Here is a 19,919-nt window from a genome sequence, read left to right on the forward strand (position 1 = left end):
AGACAACTGAATCTTCCTTACAGCTCAGATCTATGTCTATAGAACACAGTTTAAACGCTGTGACCTGGCACAGGGGGCACCGAGTGTTGGGGTTGGGGGGCCCTGTCTACAGCTCCTCTGAGAAGCAGCTGTCCCGCGTCCCCAGGAGCAGAGCCACCGCCCGGCGACCCGCCCCGGTCCCGCCCCCCGCTCCAGCCCACGGTCATTAGGGTCCCTTCCCGGACGCCCCCGACATTCCCGCCGCCAACTCTGCAGAGACCAGGCTTCTGCGCTCTGCCGCTCTGAGGATGGAGAAGCGGGCTCGGAGCTCCTCCAGAGAGTCCCACGGTAGAGGCGGCGGGTCCCCCCACAAGGAGAACAAGCGGGCGAAGGCCGAGAGAGCCGCGGGAGGACGCGGGCGGCGGACTGCGGGGCGCGAGCAGCCGGACCTCGGGCGGGCAGGCAGCCCCAGGGAGACCCGAGCGCCCGCCGCCACCGTAGTGGACGTGGATGAGGTCCGGGGCTCCGGCGAGGAGGGCACCGAGGTGGTGGCGCTGCTGGAGACCGAGCGGCCCGAGGAAGGTACAGCCCAGCCGGCAGGTTTGGAATTCGGGAGGCGGCGAAAGCTTTCCAAGTGGTACCCAAGGATGTCAGATGAAAGTGGAATGAGTCACAGCGCTGAGAGCCACCAGGGCCAGAGCTTCCTGCTGGCCCAACCCCGCCGTGGTGGCTACCAAACTGCATCAGAAGAAACACAAAACAGTGTCAACTAAACACCGTTGATCTCAGGAGCCAGCTGTGGGGGGGAGGTGGGAGGTAGTGTGGTCCAGTATGGGGACCAGGCCTCATGGCAGAGGAACTATGCAGCCGGTTTTTGAAGCCATGGAAGAGTCTGTGGCACCTAATTTAATAAAGGCATGCATGAGCTGGGGGCTCTGGGCAACTATGACGCTTTCTCTTCTCTCCTCACCCCACCCCAGTCTTACCAGAGAGCGTTTTAAACTTTCTTTGGGTTAATCTTTGTTTCTTTTCTGTTTTCGTTTTTTTTTGTTTGTTTGTTTGTTTGTTTTTTCCCCTCTCTCTCTCAAAGTAGAAGCAGCAGAGCCAAGTAGAGAAGAGAGAGACCAGAGTTTAAATCTCAGCTCAGCTACTTGCTGGCCTTGTGGTCTCAGGCAGGGCTTTAACCCTCTATGTGCCGGAGGTAACACCAGTACCTAGCTCAGAGGATAAAAGGAGATAAGGCATCCAAAACACTGAGCACAGAGCCTGGAGCAAAGAACATACTCAACTATAATAGAACAGGATCCTGGCAAAACCAAAGAAAGGAAAGTTAGGCCAGAGGAGGGAATCACAGGGAAAGGTGTCTCTTTGGCTTCTGCAGTTGAAGCACCCCTTAGGAACAAATTTATCTGCTTCCAATCCTTCCTATAAGGAATGGAAGAAAAAACTCATTACACCTTAAGTGTAGGATGGCGGTATAAAGGAAAGTAAACAAGGAATAGTTGCATTATATTAGTTTCAGCTGGCTATGAATTTTTAACATTTCCTGGTTACCAGCAATGCAGTATATGCTGGAGCACTGAAAGCTATGATTTGAGCAAGATCTGTGCAGTCAGGGTATAGTTTGTATGGACCATGTTAATACTGTTTCTTTTTTTGGCCCACTGATGTCCTTTCATCAGTCAGAAACTTCCAGTCATTAAACCGTTGGTAGGTTCAATGCTATAGTAATGCTGAGATTAGAGGTCTTGTAAGAGTGTGCTTCAGACCACATTGATGGGGAGGCAATGAAGGGAGCTCCTATTTATGGAGTCTCTACAATGTGTCAAGCACACACTAGATGTTTTGCTGAGTTTTATCATTCTCATATCACAGATAAGGAAAAATGCTGAGAAATTAAGTAATTCCCCCAAGACCTGCAGCTAAGAAAGTGGAGAAGCCAGGATTCCAGAGCAAGACAGTCTGACTGAAACACTCATCTTTGCATGGTGCTGCTCCCGATTTCTGGTCATGGTCCCAGCACTGCCACCAACCAGCTGCGGCGTTGAGCAAGCAGCTTCCCCTCTGTGGGCTTCCCTCAGTTTCTCCAAGTATCAAGTGACTAGAGCCTAGGACCCCAAACAATGGATGAGAAGTCCCACTGAGGAAGAGACGTCCTTGCTGGGCCCTTGTCTGGGGGTTTTCTGTGGCTCCCGGGGAAGGTGAGCAAGAGGCAGAAACATCCCTCCTCTTCCTCACTTAGCACCACCCTCCCCCGCCTTAAGACTTGGGAGAAACAAAAAGGAGCTTCACTTGACCAAAATACTGGGATTCTTGGACTCTTGTCCTGTCTAAAGGCTCTTCTTGCTTTAACATTTAATGGTTCACTATTCACTTAAATCAAACAAGTCAGATATTCAAGGAACTCATTCCAAGAGAAGAATATTTTGTGAGCAAAGCTCCAAGTTAGGTTTTGGGTATAGATGTTAGTTTTCTGTTCACACTCCTAACTACCGGATGAAGGCATTTTGAGACCTTTCTTCACTTTTAAAATGTAATTCTGCCTGTATGTGCATTTATTTGTTTTTACTTGCCATGGTTACCACTGCCAAGTGAAATATATTTATAAAATAATTAAACATAACAATAACACTGTGATTGCCCTTAAGGAAGAACATTGTAAAAACTAATGATGTTGATGGAGCAGCATTTCCCAAAGTAGGTTACAGGAGAAATAAATTCCATGGGATGTGAATTTCCCTGGAGAAAACATTGCCTGGTCAAATGTCTGGGACGTAATATGCAAACTGCCTTTGCAAGGAGCCTGCTCCAGCTTCCATAGGTCTACAAGCCCTTCCCATAGACAGTACCGCAGCCCTGTGAACTGACTGCTCTGATATCCAGTTCACTCTAATATTTCCATCAAAGTCTACAAACGGCTCTCACCCGAATATGAAGGTCTGGACCAACAAGCACTGGTCAGCGAATATGGTAAAGTTCCAGCCTAATTATTCTTCTGCTTTTTTCTTTTTTAAGGTATCAAGTCTTCTGGTTTAGGAGCCTGTGAGTGGCTTCTTGTCCTCACATGCCTGCTCTTCATCATCGTGACCTTCCCTTTTTCTGTCTGGTTCTGCATAAAGGTGAGATTCCATGAGGACCCAGTAAGTCCTTTCCGGGGCTGCTCATCGACCACAACATGTCCGCTCTTTCTCTGTGTTCTGGTACGTGATGTCTGCTCTGCATGGAATGCCCTCCCCACTCACCGACCAGGACAGCCCTTCCTCCTTTAACCTTGTTCAGAGCTAACTGTGAAGCCTCCCCTGACTCCCCCAGACTGTCATTCCCTACCTTGTGCTCTCGTCGCTGTGCTTTCACATGTATGCTAGCACTGAGCACGTGTGTAATATTGGCTGACATCCGAGCTCTCCCATTAGACTGAAAGCCCCTTCAGGACAGGGGCTACATCTAGGTCATCCACACTCTGTGACACAAAGACAGGACCACAAGAGATCATGATGTCCACTTCTGAAACTTGCAGGAAACTTCTCAGGCAGCTTCAACAGACCATGAATTACAGTTATCTTTGGCTCACAGGTGGCTACACTTGCCTGTCCCTGAAGTAAACGAAGACCTCTGCCAATTTGGGAAGCACATGCCAAGACAGAATTAGAAGTGCAAGGGATTTGTCGGGAGGTGATGTCTGTGAAAGACTAAGGGGAGAGAGAACAGCAGCAGGTAGGGAAAGCCTTCAGACAATGACGCAGGTCTGACAGCTGTGCTGTAAGAAGAGGAAGGAAGGATTGGACAGAAACAGCCTCAGACTACGAAAGTCTTGGCTGACCTAAAAGAGCACTCCAGAACAAAGCTTGCTTCATAGAGAAGTCTCACGATGGGCAGAAATAGCCAGGCCCTGGTACCCCTGCCATTTTCAGTCACTGGCTGGAGCTGCCAGGCAAGAGTATGCCTTTGGCTGGAACACTACAGAAACTGCTGGGGCCTTGCTGATTGTACCCCTTACGCAAGCTCTTCCTCTCCTCGCCTCCTCCTCTTTCCCCTCCACCTCCTATACTTCATTTTCCTCCTCCCCGTCGTCCCCCTCCTCCTCTTCCTTCATGAAAGGGTGTTGGATTTTGTCAAATGCCTTTTCTGAATCTATTGAGATGATCACGTGGTATTTGCCCTTTATTCTATCGATAGGTTGTCTTACATTCACTGAATTTTGGATATTAAACCAACAGTGTTCCTAGTATAAGTCCCATTTGGTGTATAATTTTTTTTACCGTGACTGGATTCAGGTTGCTGGTAATTTGTTGAGGATTTTTGCCTCTGTATTCATAAGAGATTGGTCTGTAGATTTCTTGTGATGTCTCTCGCTTGTTTTGGTATCAGGGTAACACTGGCTGCAGAGAATGAGTTGGAAAGATTTCCCTCTTCTTCTATTTTTGGGGGGAGAATTTGTGAGTAACTGGTTTTACTTTTTCTTTAAATGTTTGGTAGAATTCACCAGTGAAGCCATCTGGTCCTGGAGTTTTCTTAGTGTGAAAATTTTAAACTACTAGTTCAATCTTTTACTTCTAGGTCTTTTCAGTTTTTCTTTTTCTTCTTGAGTCAGTTTTGGTAGTTCGTGTCTCTATAGGATTTTGTCCATTTCATCCAAGATATCTAATTTGTTGGTGTTATAGTTCATGGTATTTTCTCTTATAAGATTTTTTTATTTCCCTAAAGACAATAGTGATGTCCCTGTAATCATTCCTCTTTGATTTCTGGTTTTGGCAATTTGAGTCTTCTTTCTTTTTTCTTGGTCGGTCTAGCTAAGTATTTGTCAATTTTGTTGCTCTTTTCAAAGAACCAACTTTTGGTTCCATTGATTTTTCTCTATTAGTTTTCTATTTTCTGTTGTATTTATTTCCATTCTAATCTTTATTATCTTCTTTCTGCTTGCTTTAGGTTTAGTTTGCTTTTCTATTTCCAGGGTCCTAAGGTAGGAAATTAGGATATTATTTTGAGATATTACTTGCAGTTTGTAACAAAATATAAGTGGTATTAAAATATACTCCCTCTTTCTGTTAAATTGCTAAAAATTAATACATATAAAAGCTAATGATGCAGAAGTCACAGAAAAATATAAGACTGAACATGACTTTTTAATCAAAATTCTGCCTATGGGCTTAAAAATTAACATGGCCAATATACTTTTTCATTGCTTTCTGAAATTCTACACTTACTAAATGTAGAATTTGAAAACCTAAGTATTAAGTTTTTTCCTCGTTCTCAAAACAAAAGATTTCAGATACCTAGGATCACTCTCATGCAAAGGCCTTTGGAAAACTTTCTTTTTCTTTCTTGGAGTGATTCAAAAGCATTAAATTTCCTTTTAGGTTGTACAGGAATATGAGAGAGTAATTATATTCCGATTGGGACATCTGCTCCCTGGAAGAGCCAAAGGCCCTGGTAAGAATCACTTCTTTTAACCCCCTGTAGACTTGCCAATTTCTTTAATTTACGCATATTTTTAATATGGATCTCAGATTACATGAAGTAACTTGATTCATGATATCTTCATTTTCCAATCTGTTACTTATAACACAGCTTATTAAGAAATTCTTCAGAAAGCATTACTACCAGGTTACAGTGATCAAGAGAGAGGATGGGTGCAGAAAGCCAAATTCCAGGGCCAGGCTGGCTGGAATAGCAAAAGTAGGCTTACGACCCATAGCCAGACACTGGTTTTACCGTGTTTCCCTGAAAATAAGACTTAGCTGAACCATCAGCTCTAATGCGTCTTTTTGAGCAAAAATTAATATAAGACCCGGTCTTATTTTACTGTAATATAAGACCCAGTTTTATAACATTATAATATAATATAATATAATATAATATAATATAATATAATATAATACCAGGTATAATATAACATAATATAATATATTATATAAATATAATATAATATATATAATATATATATTATATATATAATATATTATATATATAATATAATATATAATATAAATATAAGAATGGGTATAACATAATATGATATAATATAATGTAATATAATACCAGGTCTTACATTAATTTTTGCTCCAAAAGATGCATTAGAGCTGATGGTCCGGCTAGGTCTTATTTTTGGGGAAACACGGTAGTAGGATGTGTATGGCCAGAGTCCTGTGAATTCTCATAGACAAGCTGAGCTTGGTCAGAGTTTAGGGGGTCAGACCAACCTATGGGAGACAGGCAAAGTTCAGCATTAAAGTAACAAATTGCTCTTTAGTTGGTGGAATTTAAGAAATACAGATTGAGCACCTCCTGTGTTTCAGATACTGTATGTAATTACCAGGGAAATGAAGATGGATGAATGAGATATGTTTTCCAATATCCAGGACCTTCAAATCTAGTGGAGTTGATGTCCAGAGGTCCAAGCTGACAATGGGCACAGAGAGAAGTACGGTTAGTTAGAAAAGTTGAGCAGTTGGGGTTTGGAGATCTAAGCTAGCCAGGATGGCCTGAGAAGGAACAAAGACCCACTGTGCATATACTGGAAAGGGCCCAAGTTCCAAGCCAGGTCTACAGATGCGGGTAGAGAACAGAGACCAGACTAGAAGCTACAAATCAGAATTTGAAGATTTTAACCAACAGACCCTATAGTTCCAGGACCGGGACTGTCTTGTTCTGGTTCTAGTTTTTGGCTAGAAAGGACTAGAAGCTGGGCTGCTCCTCAGAGAGATCCTGGGCTCTGTGAGGTGCTCCTGTGTCCAACAAAGCTTTGGCTCTTGTAGGAGCCCACAGTGTCCAATGTGATCTCAGAAAGATCTCAATGTAAAATATTTATTGCACATTCACTCTGTACATTACATTGGGTGGGTAAGGAACAACTAACCAACCAGAAGAAGGTATATGATATTGCTATTCTGAGTACCTCTGGGGCTCACCTTTTTAAAAATAACACATGGAGGTTGCTGGCTCTAAAGTTTGTCACCTTGGCACATGCATGGATTCAAAAAAAAACTTTACAGAGCACCTAAAAGGCACTAATGTGCTAAAGCTAGCAATAGTTCACTCTTGTTAAGTAGTTCAGATCTCATCAAGGAGACAGACGTGTAACCCAAGATGCAGAGGTCAGCACCATGACCATTTATAGTAAAATAAGACGGGGTGTTATATTAATTTTTGCTTCAAAAGATGCATTAGAGCTGATGGTTCAGCTAGGTCTTATTTTCGGGGAAACACAGCACATTTTGCTGGGAATAATCTCTGCTTATGCCTGTTGTCCTGGAGTAAGTTATAACAGTGCTATTCTTTCATCCTCAAAAGTGTTCCAGATTGAATAACAAATTATATGGTAACCTTAGCAACAACAAACACATTATAGGGGTGATGGTAGGATTACCCAATGGCCTGTGTGTAGTTGGAGGCTAAGAAAAGCAATGCAATGTGCAACCTGACCCCAAAAAGGTGATCCCCAAATAGTCTCCATGCTAGCCATTCAACTGTCACTTCCCCCTTCCCCTCTTCTAGGCCTTTTCTTCTTTTTGCCCTGCCTGGATACCTACCACAAGGTAGACCTTCGTCTCCAAACCTTGGAGATACCCTTTCATGAGGTAAGCCAAATGATGGATTTTGCTTTCTCTGTACATTTTACATGGCTGAGCTACAAATTCTCGTCCTGGGCAAAATGACTATTAAAGATCAAAAGTAGAAAAAGGGAAATAGAAATATGGACTACTTCAAAATAAAAAACTCCTGTGTGTCGAAGGACACAACAGAATGAACAGGCAACCATGAAATGGAAGAAAATATTTGCAAATCATATGTCTGATAAAGGGTTAATATCCAGAATATATAAAGAAATCTTACAGCTCAACAACAAGAAAGCAAAAAACCAATTGAAAATGGGAAAAGGAGTTTGTGATGGTTAATTTTATGTATCAACTTGGCTAAGTTATGGTACCCAGACATTTGATCAAAAGCATCCAGATGTTGCTGTGAAAGTATTTTTTCGATAAGATTAATATTTAAATTAGTAGACTTTGAGTATAGCAGATTATCCTCCATAATGAGGTTTGGCCTCATCTAATTAATTGAAGGTCTTAAGAAAAAGAATAACCTCGCCCTTGAAAAGGAGGGAATTCTGCCAAGAGACTGCTCTCAGACTAGCTGCAACATCATCTCTTCCTTAGGTCTTCAGCTTGTTTACCAACCCTAAGATTTTGGACTTGTCAGCCTTTATAACTGTATAAACCAATTCCTTAAAATCTCAATCTCTCTCTCTCTGTCTGTCTCTCTCTCTGTCTCTCTCTGTCTCTCTGTCTCTCTGTATCTCTCTCTCTGTCTCTCTCTCTCTCCACACACACACACACACACACACACACACACACACACACTAAAGATTCTATTTCTCTGGAGAGACCTGACTCATACAGACTTGAATAATATTTCTCCAAAACAGATATACAAATGGGCAACAAACACATGAACAGATATTCAACATCACTAATCTTTAGAGAAATGTAAATCAAAACCACAATAAGATACCATCTCACACCTATTACGATAGCTATCAAAAAGGAAAATAACAAGTGCTGATAAGGATGTAGAGAAATTGGAACCCTTGTATATCATTAATGGGAATGTAAAATGGTGCAGCTGCTGTAGAAAACATTATAACGATTCCTCAAAAAAAGTAAAAATAGAATTACCATTTGATCCAGAAATTCCATTTTTGGCTATAGGCCCCAAGGAAATGAAAGCAAAATTTTGAAGGGATATTTGTATACCTATGTTTATAACAACATTATTCACAACAGCCAAAAGGTGAAAGCAACCCAAGTGTCCATCAATGACTGAATAGATAAACAAAATATGGTATATATAATTCAGCCTTGAAAAAAAGGAAATTCAAACATATGCTCTAGCTTCCATACCTTGAGAACATTAAGCTAAGTGAAATAAGCCAGTCATAAAAAGACAAATAATGTATGGATCCACTTATATGAAGTACATAGAGTAGTCATATTCATAGAGACAGAAAGAATGGCGGTTACAGGAGTTGAGGGGAGGAATGGGGAGTTGTTGTTTAATTGGTTTCACTTTTGAAGATAAAAACAATGTGAATGTACTTAACACTACTGAACTATACACTTAAAAATGGTTAAGATAGTAGGTTTGGTGATATTTGTATTTTACCACAATAAAAAATTGAAAGAAATAACACCTAGATTTTTCTGTTAGTAATTTAGATTTATAAGCGTTTCCTAAATTGTCCCCCACTTTCAGTTTGAAGTTCTTTCTCAATTTTTCTTTTGGTAAATAGAAATGCAACTAGAAATTATATGTATTTTAAAAGGCTTATTTTAGATAATAAAATATTAAAAAGGGAGAAATTAAACTTACCCCTAATCCTATTACCGGTAGATAGGTGTCGATATTTTGAAGTGCATCCTTTCAGACTTTTCTATGTATGTGGTTATATTTACAGACAGGAATATATATCAAACCTCACGTTCTATTTTGTAGCATGCTTTTTTTCATCTAATAATTTTTGTGATCATCTTTTCATATATTAGCTGTTTCTACCCCTTTGTTTTTCATGGACATATAGCATCCATTGTGTGGATGTACCACAATTTACAATTCCTTATTGTTGATATTATTTCCAATTTCTTATTACAACAAGCAATACTGTGAATCATATCCTTGCAGTTAAATCCTTAAAATGTGTCCTTGTGATAAGTGTCTAAAAATGGAAAAGTTGAGAACACCCATCTTTTCGGGCTTTCGCTGTGCATTACCAATCTGCTCCCTAGAGATCAATACACTCGAGTGCTTGTTTCCCAAACCGAACTTCTCTTTTAGCACTTTTTTTTTTGGCGGGGGGGTGGGAGGGAGAGCATCAGTTTAAAAAAGACCTGATAAACAATGAACTGAGTTTTTTCATATAAGAAAATTATTCCTCATTTTTCTTACAAAAGGATTTACAACAAGATTCCTTTAAATTGTGTGTTCTTTAGTATATTTAATAAAAACTCCATAATCTTCAAAAACATGCCTATTTTGAATAAAGGGTAGGCCAACTGCTCTTTTTTCTTTTCTTGCTATACTCTTACTCCAATAAAATTCCCCTTGAACACATTGAGCTCTTCTGTCCCGGCATGAGAAAGGAGCCCGAGAATCAGGCCTGTCACCCAGACTTTCTTTCCGCCCAGGTTGTGACCAAAGACCTCTTCGTAATGGAGGTGGATGCCATCTGCTACTACCGAATGGAGAACGCCTCTCTTCTCCTGAGCAATCTTGCCCACGTGTCCAAAGCTGTACAGTTCCTCGTACAAACCACCATGAAGCGTCTGCTAGCACACCGCTCCCTCACTGAAATTCTTCTAGAGAGGAAGAGTATTGCCCAAGAAGTAAAGGTACTGTCGAGAGATCTCTTTATCTTTGATTCATTTCTTCACTGGCCATTTATTGCATCTTCCATGTGCCAGACATTGGCTGTTGAAGGTGCCACCCCTTAAGGAGCTGGGAGCTAAGTAAAGAGTTGCCAATTGGCCCTGAGCCAATCATAATCACCAGTCTGATGCAGGTTAGTCAGGTATTGGCATAGTTTTTGCTCTCCACCCCACTCCAGCAGCTTCAGACTCATTGTCAAGTGTCCCCATAGCACAAAGTGGTGGTGGGAGCTAGTGGGCACGGGGGGACTGGACAGGAGGGTTGGGTGGCATGCCAAGATGATAAGGAATGGTTCCTGGGAGCGTACAGTCTAGCTGGGGAAACGAACTTAAATAATGATAAGTTCAAGTAAAGCTTTCAGATAAAATGATGTCACATCTAGATTTGATTGATTTGGAATCAGGGAAGGGAGAGAATTGCCAGAACGGCCTCACGACCAGCCTCATCTAACCCACAGGCGGCAAGCTCAGCAATCTCGCCCACGGCCAGCATAGGAGTCTTGCATTCTTACCAAGACAAGTTGGCAAAGGTATTAGGAAGAGAGGCAAGAACAAAGCAGGATTGCACACAGCTGGCCAGTCCACTGGCAGTTACCACCAGTGACAGAGGCTGCCACTGGGGCTAGGGGTCACCCATGCCCAGAACTGAGTTAGAAGGTCGTGAATCATGACTAGCTTATTGGGGGACCTCCAACAGGAGGAGCTAAGGATCAAAGGCACCGATAGCGACTGTGCTTGATGGGGCCTGAGCAGACACTAATGTGAGAAAATGAAGCAGCCAAATGTCTGTGAGTTGTCTGACTTGTTGCTGATAAAACAGGGATGAGCATCCTGGTAGAAAAGGGAAGAATTCAGGAAATAAGAGAAGCTAAAAAGAGAAAAAGTTATAAGAGGGACACGGGACAATTGCCGCTCTGGAATTTAAGAACCACCCAAGTGTGTTTCCCCTCTGTCCCCCCTTCAGCCTTTCTACCTGTTCATGCCTCCCCTCTAAAGGACAAAAGATAAGGTCCAGACTCTCGACATTCAAGTTTGCCTTGTTACGTTGGATTATAATTTATGAATTTATACATTTGTCCTCCCAGATTATGAACTCTATAATGGCAGGGGTCATATTTTGTTCATCTCTTTGTCCTCAGTGCCTGTTACAGGGTTTGTCACATAGCGGCCAGATAATGTTTTTTGCGAGAGTGAAGAAATGACCCAGCTGTTGCAGCCTCATCTCTCGCTGTCCTTCCCCCAGTGTATCTAACACTGCAGCCTACTTAGCGTTCTTCCAGCTTCCATGACTCATCTCAGGCTGTTTCCTTGCATGGACTACTTCCCTCTTCCCCACAGGCAAAATCCTAGTTTTTCTTTAAGATGCCACCTCCTCTGTGACATCTTTTTCAACATTCCTTCCTCTTACCAGCCCCCAAACTAGCTAGTCTTCTCAGGGTTCTCCAGGAACTACGCATATTTATCTAGCCACTAAGAAATCATCAGAAATATTAAAAAGGAAAAAAATATGGGCCCACAGGTGAAGCTCAATGCCTTGCCTCTTTTTTTTCCAGACCCCACAGTTAATTTTCTTCCACCTCCCAGACTGGGACGTAGAAATGGGTGTCACCAACAGAAAGTACGTGAAAGTACCTGTACATGAAAGCCATTTGGGAGACAGACTAGACACTCTGGTTCTCTACTAAATGCATTTTAAAACAGATTTACCAAATATGCCATCTGTATTATTTCCTATTGCTTCTATAACAAATTACCACAAACTTGGTGGCCTAAAAACAACACCAATTTAATCTCTTACAGTTTTGAAGGCCAGAAGTCCAAAATTTTCCATTTCACTGGGCCAAAGGTGTCAGCAGTCTGGTTCCCTCCAGAGGTCCTAGAAGGAGAATCCATTTCCTTGCCTTTTTTTTTTAAGCTTCTAGCAGCCTCATGCATTCCCTTAGCTCGTGGCCCCTTCCTCCAATCTCTGCTTCCATCATCCCATTACCTTCTCATCTGTAGTCAGGTCTCCCTCGGCTTTCCTCTTATAAGGACACTGATAAGAACCACTAGAGGTTGCCTCTGACATCTCAATTCTTCCTCCATAGGTCGCCTTGGATTCAGTGACCTGTATTTGGGGAATCAAAGTGGAGAGAACAGAAATGTGGGTAGGAAATTAACTGGGAAGAATAATATGATAAATGGAAATATTTTGGTTTCATTTATGATTTTTTTTATCTGAGAAGTTATTTTTATTGCATGAGTATGAGTAAAGCCATATTAACATAAATCTAAAAAAAGAGAAAAACATACCTATTATCTCATAGCATTAACACAACCACTGCAACATTTGGGCAAATTATTTTCACATGTTCTACGGATTAAAAAATGTTTTGAGATAAAATTCACATAACATAAAATTCACCATTTTAAAGTTAAAATGGGTTTAACTTAAAATGGGTAAAACCCAATTCAGTGGGTTTTAGTATATTCACACAGTGGTGCAACCATCACTACCATCTAATTCTAGAACATTTTCATCACCCTTAAAAGAAAAGAAAACCCAAACCCATTAAGCAACAACACTTCATTTTCCTCCTGAACCCTGAGCCTCTGACAACCAATAATCTATTCTCTGAACTTCTGGATTTGCCCATTCTGGACATTTTATATAAGTGCAATCATACAATATGTGGCCTTTGTGTCTGGCTTCTTTCACATTATATTTTCAAGGTTCAGCCGCACTGTAGCATGTCAGTACTTCATTCCTTTTTTCTTTTTTGTATACATTTTTTTTTTCAGGAGGGCACAGCTCACAGTGGCCCACGAGGGGATTGAACTGACAACCTTAGTGTTATTTAACACCATGCTCTAACCAACTGAGCTAACCAACCACCCCAGTACTTCATTCCTTTTTATGGTCGACTATTATTCCATTGTATAGCTATACTGTTTTGTTTATCTACTCATCAATGGATGGACATTAGGCTGTTTCCGCTTTGGGGCTATTATGAATGACGCTGCAATGAACATTCACGTACAAATTTTTGCATGAATATATTTGCAATTCCCTTGGGTATATACCCAGTGAAATTACTGGGTTATATGGTCACTCTAGATTTAACTTTCTGAGGAACCTCCAGCTTGTTTTCTATCTATGTATTTTTCATACTTATATTCAGGGTAAAAGTACAATTTTGTCTCTTTTATGCAATACATTAAGTATTAAGTATCTTATTTGGTCAATTCTACCCTTTTCAAAATCAACTCTCTTGTATAAACTTAGGTGACTTCCCTTATTTTTATTATTAATAGTGTGGTTCTTTAAGGTTTTTTTCATTATTCAAATTTAATTGCTGTGATTTCGATTAAGTTTAAGTGAGAAAAAAATCATCATAATCCATGGACACAAAATTTGTTTTACTTGGCAAGAGAAAACCATAGCTCTGCTGCAGCATCAGCGATGAAAATCACGTGCATTAGAGGCACTGGCCCTTGAGACTCTCTCCCTGCCCACTAGGGATGGCACACTCTGTTAAGCAGAATTTGCTATGCATCGTGAAACCGCAGTAGGGAAGCTGGTAAGTCCGCATGAAAGCCCCTGACTGCTAGAATCACTGCCGCCCACCAGCCTGGCCATGTTCTTTCTTTTTCAGTAAGGATGTGAGGCTGCCGGCCGGGCTTCAGCACTCCCTGGCTGTGGAAGCTGAAGCACAGAGACAGGCCAGAGTGCGGGTGAGCCAGCCCTGAGCAGGCGTCCTCCCATCGTGCTTTGAGGAGCATCGGAGAATCCAAAAGGCCTGCTCATACTTTCTCACTCTCTCAGAACCATTCGTCCAGGCGCTGGGAGAACCTGGCTTGTGCCACCCCTACCCTTGCCAACCACCTCTGTTAACATCACTCTCTTGAAGTGTGTTAGTAGCCTCCTGATGCCAACACCTCTTTCCCTATTACACCCGCTCTCTGGGGCTACTGGTAACAGTGACCATCTCCTCCATCTTGAGTCTTGCCCTCACTCTCTCTCCCTAAAGGCATCTCCCCACACTTCATCTCTCTTCTCTTGCACTGGCATCTTTCCTGGGTAATATCAGTCACCTGTCACCTCTCGGTTAATGACACCCAGACCTGTCTTCCTAGCTCTGCGCAAGCTCTGCAGCTACAACCATGATCAGGGCCCAGTTCCCTCACCCCCAGAGTCAAGAGAAGGCTGTGCCACCCAGAGTCTCAGCTCAGGCATGCCACTGAGAAGAAAACCTGTGGCTGCAGGCAGTTCCTGAGGATTGAGGTGTGGGTGGGGGTTGGGAAGAGGAAAATGAGGACTGAAGGGGAGGCAGATTTCTTTTAAATAACAGAAAGTACATGAAGAAAAACCCTGAACCACATAAAGGGTCACTAAGGGAGGGGAGGTGGGGGAGGAAAGGGAGGAAGGTGGTCCTCTGGGTAGAGTTGCGTCTCATCCTTTTTGGCCACTTTACAGTGGCATTTAGGTGGTGAGATTGGTGCTTTTTCTTCTGAAACGTTTACCCATTCATTTTGCCTGAGTTAAGAGTCATCCTTTCAGGATTCCATGCCTTTGTCTGGAACGCGGGCCAACCTTTTCTCTAAATGGCAAAGCCCTACTAATCTTTCAAGGCCCACTAGACCTAATTAATAACGCCCCTAACATTTCAGTGTACTTGCCAGGGACCTTAATAAAGTCTGCATTACAACTAATAGTATAATCTCTCCCCTAGAGCGAGAGCCTTGAAAATGAAGACAGCCTGTTCTGTGCTTAGCAGCACCTCCACATAGGAGACGCTCAGTGCTTGTTGAGTCACAGTGAATAGTGATTCAAACCTTCACGGGACAATGAAGAAAAAATCACGTTGCTTCTCTTCTCATCTGTTCGCTAGATGATCACGGCAGAAGGGGAGAAGGCCGCCTCCGAGTCCCTGAGGATGGCAGCTGAGATTCTATCGGGCACTCCAGCTGCAGTTCAGCTTCGATATCTCCACACTCTTCAATCCTTGTCCACTGAGAAAGCTTCCATGGTGGTTTTACCTTTGCCATTTGACCTGCTAAACTGCCTGTCTTCCCCAAGCAATAGAACTCAAGGAAGCATCCCTTTCCCAAATCCTGCCAAACCTGTTGAGCCACTGAATCCTAAAAAGAAAGACTCTCCCATGTTATAGGAGGAGCCAAGGGTAACTGTAACTGTAAAGGGGCCCCGCCATATAACAGCCACATCCCTGAGCCAGGCACTCTGCTCTTACTCCTTCCCTTACTTTGGTTGCCATACAGAATGCCCTTGGAATGTATGAAGACACAATGCAGCAATCGACACGAGAAAACAGTGAAATTATACCATGACAGAAAAGCCATGTAACAAGTTGCAGTAGATCATCTAATCAGAGTAATTACGGAAAAGAGCTTTAGCCAACATTCTACTTCTGAAGATGTAGTTCAAATATCCTTCTAGCCATCTGTCCTCTGGCCCCTTGGCGGCTACATGCCTCTTCATCGTGCTCATCACTCCTCAAAGGCACCTCTTAGTTATTCCCCACGCCCACCACATTCAACCTTGCACACTTCACCCCATATTCCACATTCCTCACTCCTAATCCTGATATTTGTACCACAAGTGACACTCAAATGTTCCTGTGTGCATGAAAGTAAAAGGATGTACTTGGGCTGGATATAAAATTTACACGTAATTAAAGAATTTTAAAGGACCCTCTTTTTATGGAGACTCCTTTTTAAAATACAGAAATAAAAGGACAAAAACATTTATCTAATACACGTTGCTTAACATTTGAGGAAGCATCACTATAAATATCTAGCTGATGTGTTTTCAGTATAGAATTGATCAGCTTGCTTATTTTTCAAATAGTAATAGCATTATGTGACCTATACATGCCCTAAAGTATTCTGTTGTACAGATATTCCTTGATATGAATACATTTCTATACTTTGTCTTATTTTCCATTAAGTTGCCTTATACAATCAGAAATATATACAAAATATATAAAAATATATAAATATATATAAAAATATACATAAAAAATTAGCCAAGTAAATAAGAAACCAGACTGAGACATACAGTGAATCCTCTATAAACTTTAAAAAAAATTAGTAACATTATAAACATTATTAACATTACAAAAATATGACTCATACCATCATGTTAGTAAAATTCTACTTATAATAGGAATTTCCATGTTGCTGAAACGAAAGAAAAATGATGGTAACTCCCCTAGTGCTATTTGGTGATTTCTCTATCCTTCAAACCACCTCTTTACTCTTCATATTATTTGAAAATAACCCTGCTGAACATTATTTCAGAGAGAAAATGTAATCTGAGCTCCTAACAATGCACCGATGAACTTTTGTAGCATTTTGTCTGTCGGAGACAGGCTGTTTTCTCACTATGTTTAAGTAAAAGTAACAAGGCCCAAGACGAAGGGTGCTTTTGCCTTCCCTGTTATCTCTCAATCACTTCAATAGTCCTTCCCTCTGCCATCCCTTCTGCCCTCTAAAAACAGAACAAAAACTCCCTAGCAGTATAATACAGCCATACGTAAGATGCCAGCCTTAGGGTCATCTCTGTCATGTCTCCAGGCCACCTCCTCACCTATATCCACAGCTGGGAAAACCACACATTCTAGCCCAACTTTGCTATGTCCTACAACTTGAACCAAGCAATGCATCTTCCCAAGATTATACAGGGCTATTAGATGGTTTCAAAACCTACATATCCATACAACCATGCCAAATGCATTTATTGTCATAACAATCTGCTTATAAGATCACTATATGTTGAGATAACTTTTGATTTGGTTTCAAAGGGCTATTTCATCCAGTTCTGGAAAATATTCCCATGTCTTGTTATAGGGACGTGGTCCCAGTCCTTACTCCCAAGGACCACACTTGGTTGTGTGTGTGTGTGTGTGTGTGTGTGTGGCACTGGGAGGAGGGGGCGGGGCAGTGCTAAAAACCAAAGATTGAGTAGCAGTCTCTCCTGGAGGCAATGGGAGATTCTGTAGCCAAAGGAGCAGGTAAAGCTCTCACCAATGCAGTAGTGCCAACACACAAAGTGTGGAATCCAAAAGCCAGTCAAATACAAATAAGCCAAAGGCAGGTAATGGAATCTGCCAGAGCCAGGAACATGGTGCCAGAGAAAGGAAAGCAAGCACTTATGAGGCATTTATAGGATCAGTGGCAATTAGGGCATCCCTGAAGTGGCAAGAATTCTGCATCACCACTGTGTTGGCCCACATCTATCCCAGTGTACTGAGTATTGGAGTTAAGAAGTCATCAAGGGTTGTTGGTCATTTTTCACCCCATACAAATGGCTCCTGATCTCAGGTTGGCTGGTGTTGACATGAGTAATGGAGGAGGAGGTAGGGTCATGCTGGTTCAGGCATCATCAGAACCAGAAACAGAACAATGAGAAGTGAATGCCAGGATAATAATGTAATATTGGCTTTCATGACCTTTACTAATCATTGTGTACAGCATGGTTCTTTTGGTCAAAGGCAGATTTTGCCTCTGTACCTGGGGGCACCGTTGTTTTCTCCTACCATTTGGTCTGCTCTGATGCCCAGCTCTAATCAACATTTAAATTTCTCATTAGCTTGCCAGAGGGCACTTCTGGGTCTGCTTGAATGGTCTGCGGCATCTTAGGTGTTAACCAGCTGTTGGGGTGGGCGGACTTGATGGGAGGGAAGTAACGGGGATAAGTTGCCAGGAAACTGTGCTGTAGGTGAAAGGGTACAGCGAATAGTCAAAGGCAAATTCGTCAGACACAAGCTAGGTGAGCTGATGGCGGTGTTGTCTGCAAGGTCCCGGCAGCACAAGTCTTCTCTCAAGACCCAGCTGCTGCATTCTGGTGGTTATTGACCTTGAAATGATGGGTGCTGGAGCTCTGCCATTTGGACTCCCCTACATCTGGGAGGCCCAGCAGATCAGACTGCCAGTGCCAGGGCCTCTGCATTCACGTCTAGACTATGTCTGGATGGCTACGGACGCTCCTCCTCATTAGATTGCTCCTGGCTGCTACAATGTTCTTTGGGAGAGTCTATTGGGACTAGGAGGTTTCTAAAGCCCTCTAGAGCTGTGGCTTGTATGTCAGTGCGTTTGCTCCTCTGCTTCTGTGAGAAAAACCTTGTTGGTAGGTAGCACACTTACTCGGAATTCCAGAAGTGGGAAAATGGCATCCTAGAGCCTTGGGGCCTGCAAAGAGAATTCCCAGCCGTCTTTGAAAGTGAAATGCAAACTAGGTTACCCAGGTCATGGCTGTCATTGATCTCCAGCTAGGAAAGGCCAAGAGTAAGAAGAAAGCCCAGTTGATATGTACCAGAAAGTACCTGTGTCAAGTCAGTGTAGGACCAGATCTCTTGGGAAAGAATTGCATGGCGCCCACATGCTTGGCATAGGTCTGGGTGTGGGCTGAAGAGCCAGGCCTGGTGGATGACAGCTTGCTCATCGAACTTCCTAAGGTCCCTGAAGTGAGAAATTAACAAAAAATTATTCTGAAAAACTAATAAAAAAGTATTCTGAAGCCCCACCAAAAAGCCCCCACATTTGCTAGCATCATCCAAGAATCTGTTTTGGGAAAGCAAAGGGTAGGGCTGGCTACGCCCCAGCAGGTGGTAACCGTAAATGTGAGCCACTAGCCTCAGCTTTGGCTTTCAGTTGGGCCATGAGCACAGCTGTCCAAAGAATTTCATGTTTTATTTCCCCAGAGTCAAAGAGTCATCTAGTAGACTTGGCATTTTTGAAACCCATCCCACACTCACTTTGATGATGGCCAGGGATTTGGCTTAAATAAGGCGGGGGGTTGTGGAGTCAGGGGTTGGGGGAGTGTCTGAGGCTGAAGAAACAGCCAAAGGTCTAAAATTTTAGGAGATCAATCCAAAGGAAACCAAACATGTGGAGCCAAAGAGGGTGCAGAAATCTCACCACATGTGTTTGGAGCCAGAGAGATAAGAGGAGATGCAAGTGACCCATGAGAAGTGAGGCAGGAAGGGACTCTTGCTAAGTGACTGCCCAGAACTTGCATTTACCATTTGTAACTTACTTTTGCAGGTTAATCCATCTTTAGTGCCTGGAAAGAACCAAGGTCATGAAGAGAGCAGACAAAGGAGGCAATAAAAGCAAAAAATGAGAATTCTGGATGGCTCTTCAGCAACACTGGTCGCTGTGCAGGAAACCATTTGAGCAATGACCTAGTGGTACACGGCCATTGTCAGACAATCTAGGCATGGGTCCAGCGAGCTAGAGGCTTTGACACCAATCAGCTTTGTGGCCGTGGGGAGTCTTATAACTAATTAGGGCCTCAGTTTCATCTTCTGAGAAATGGGCATAACAGTGCCCCCCCCACCTACTTTGTAGGGTTATTGTAAAAAATAGGTAAAACATAAGAATGCCTGAAATCACAACAAGTCTGAAAACGCTGCAGAAACCTAAGAGGGTTATCAGGATCCTCTCAAATTGAAACAATAATGCTTTTTATTTGCTATTCTTCTCTGCAGAGATCAAAGTCTTCAAAAAGCATTACTT

The 19,919-nt window shown here is 42.4% G+C and overlaps 2 protein-coding genes across 7 annotated transcripts in view; one reads left to right on the forward strand and one right to left on the reverse strand.

The window, feature by feature from the left end:
- NPHS2 (NPHS2 stomatin family member, podocin) lies at nt 1-16,152 on the forward strand. 6 transcript variants are annotated; one of them, XM_081025883.1, is made up of 9 exons: nt 237-561; nt 2,995-3,098; nt 5,337-5,409; nt 7,474-7,556; nt 10,161-10,364; nt 12,488-12,543; nt 14,036-14,114; nt 14,517-14,664; nt 15,113-16,091. In XM_081025883.1, the coding sequence occupies exons 1-8, from the start codon at nt 288-290 to the stop codon at nt 14,622-14,624; spliced, it is 981 nt and encodes a 326-aa protein (XP_080882009.1). In that variant the 5' UTR covers nt 237-287; the 3' UTR covers nt 14,625-14,664; nt 15,113-16,091. The 6 variants fall into 6 exon arrangements, with proteins under 6 accessions (XP_080882005.1, XP_080882009.1, XP_080882008.1 ...); XM_081025882.1 differs by having other exon boundaries at nt 15,272-16,091; XM_081025879.1 differs by lacking the exon at nt 14,517-14,664 and having other exon boundaries at nt 1-561; nt 15,272-16,152.
- Nucleotides 16,153-17,964: 1,812 nt separating this feature from the next.
- Nucleotides 17,965-19,919, reverse strand: part of AXDND1 (axonemal dynein light chain domain containing 1) — a gene marked incomplete at its 3' end in the record, with an annotated part of 54,524 nt that continues 52,569 nt past the window's right edge. Inside the window, exons 26-27 of the mRNA XM_081026201.1 lie at nt 18,781-18,860; nt 17,965-18,114 (exon numbers count right to left, since the gene is read on the reverse strand). Of these exons, the coding sequence (XP_080882327.1) occupies nt 17,965-18,114; nt 18,781-18,860 (230 nt within the window). The remainder of the gene's footprint in view (nt 18,115-18,780; nt 18,861-19,919) is intronic.

This window comes from Rhinolophus hipposideros (assembly GCF_964194185.1).
Source record: "Rhinolophus hipposideros genome assembly, chromosome: 19".
Classification (NCBI taxonomy): Eukaryota; Metazoa; Chordata; class Mammalia; order Chiroptera; family Rhinolophidae; genus Rhinolophus; species Rhinolophus hipposideros.

Excerpts from the sequence above, each read along its gene's own strand:
- NPHS2 (XM_081025878.1), top strand. The coding sequence starts at position 288 with ATGGAGAAGCGGGCTCGGAGCTCCTCCAGAGAGTCCCACGGTAGAGGC. Across the intron at positions 10,365-12,487 it reads GTATTGCCCAAGAAGTAAAG|GTCGCCTTGGATTCAGTGAC; the intron begins GTACTGTCGAGA and ends CTTCCTCCATAG. Across the intron at positions 12,544-14,035 it reads AAAGTGGAGAGAACAGAAAT|TAAGGATGTGAGGCTGCCGG; the intron begins GTGGGTAGGAAA and ends TTTCTTTTTCAG.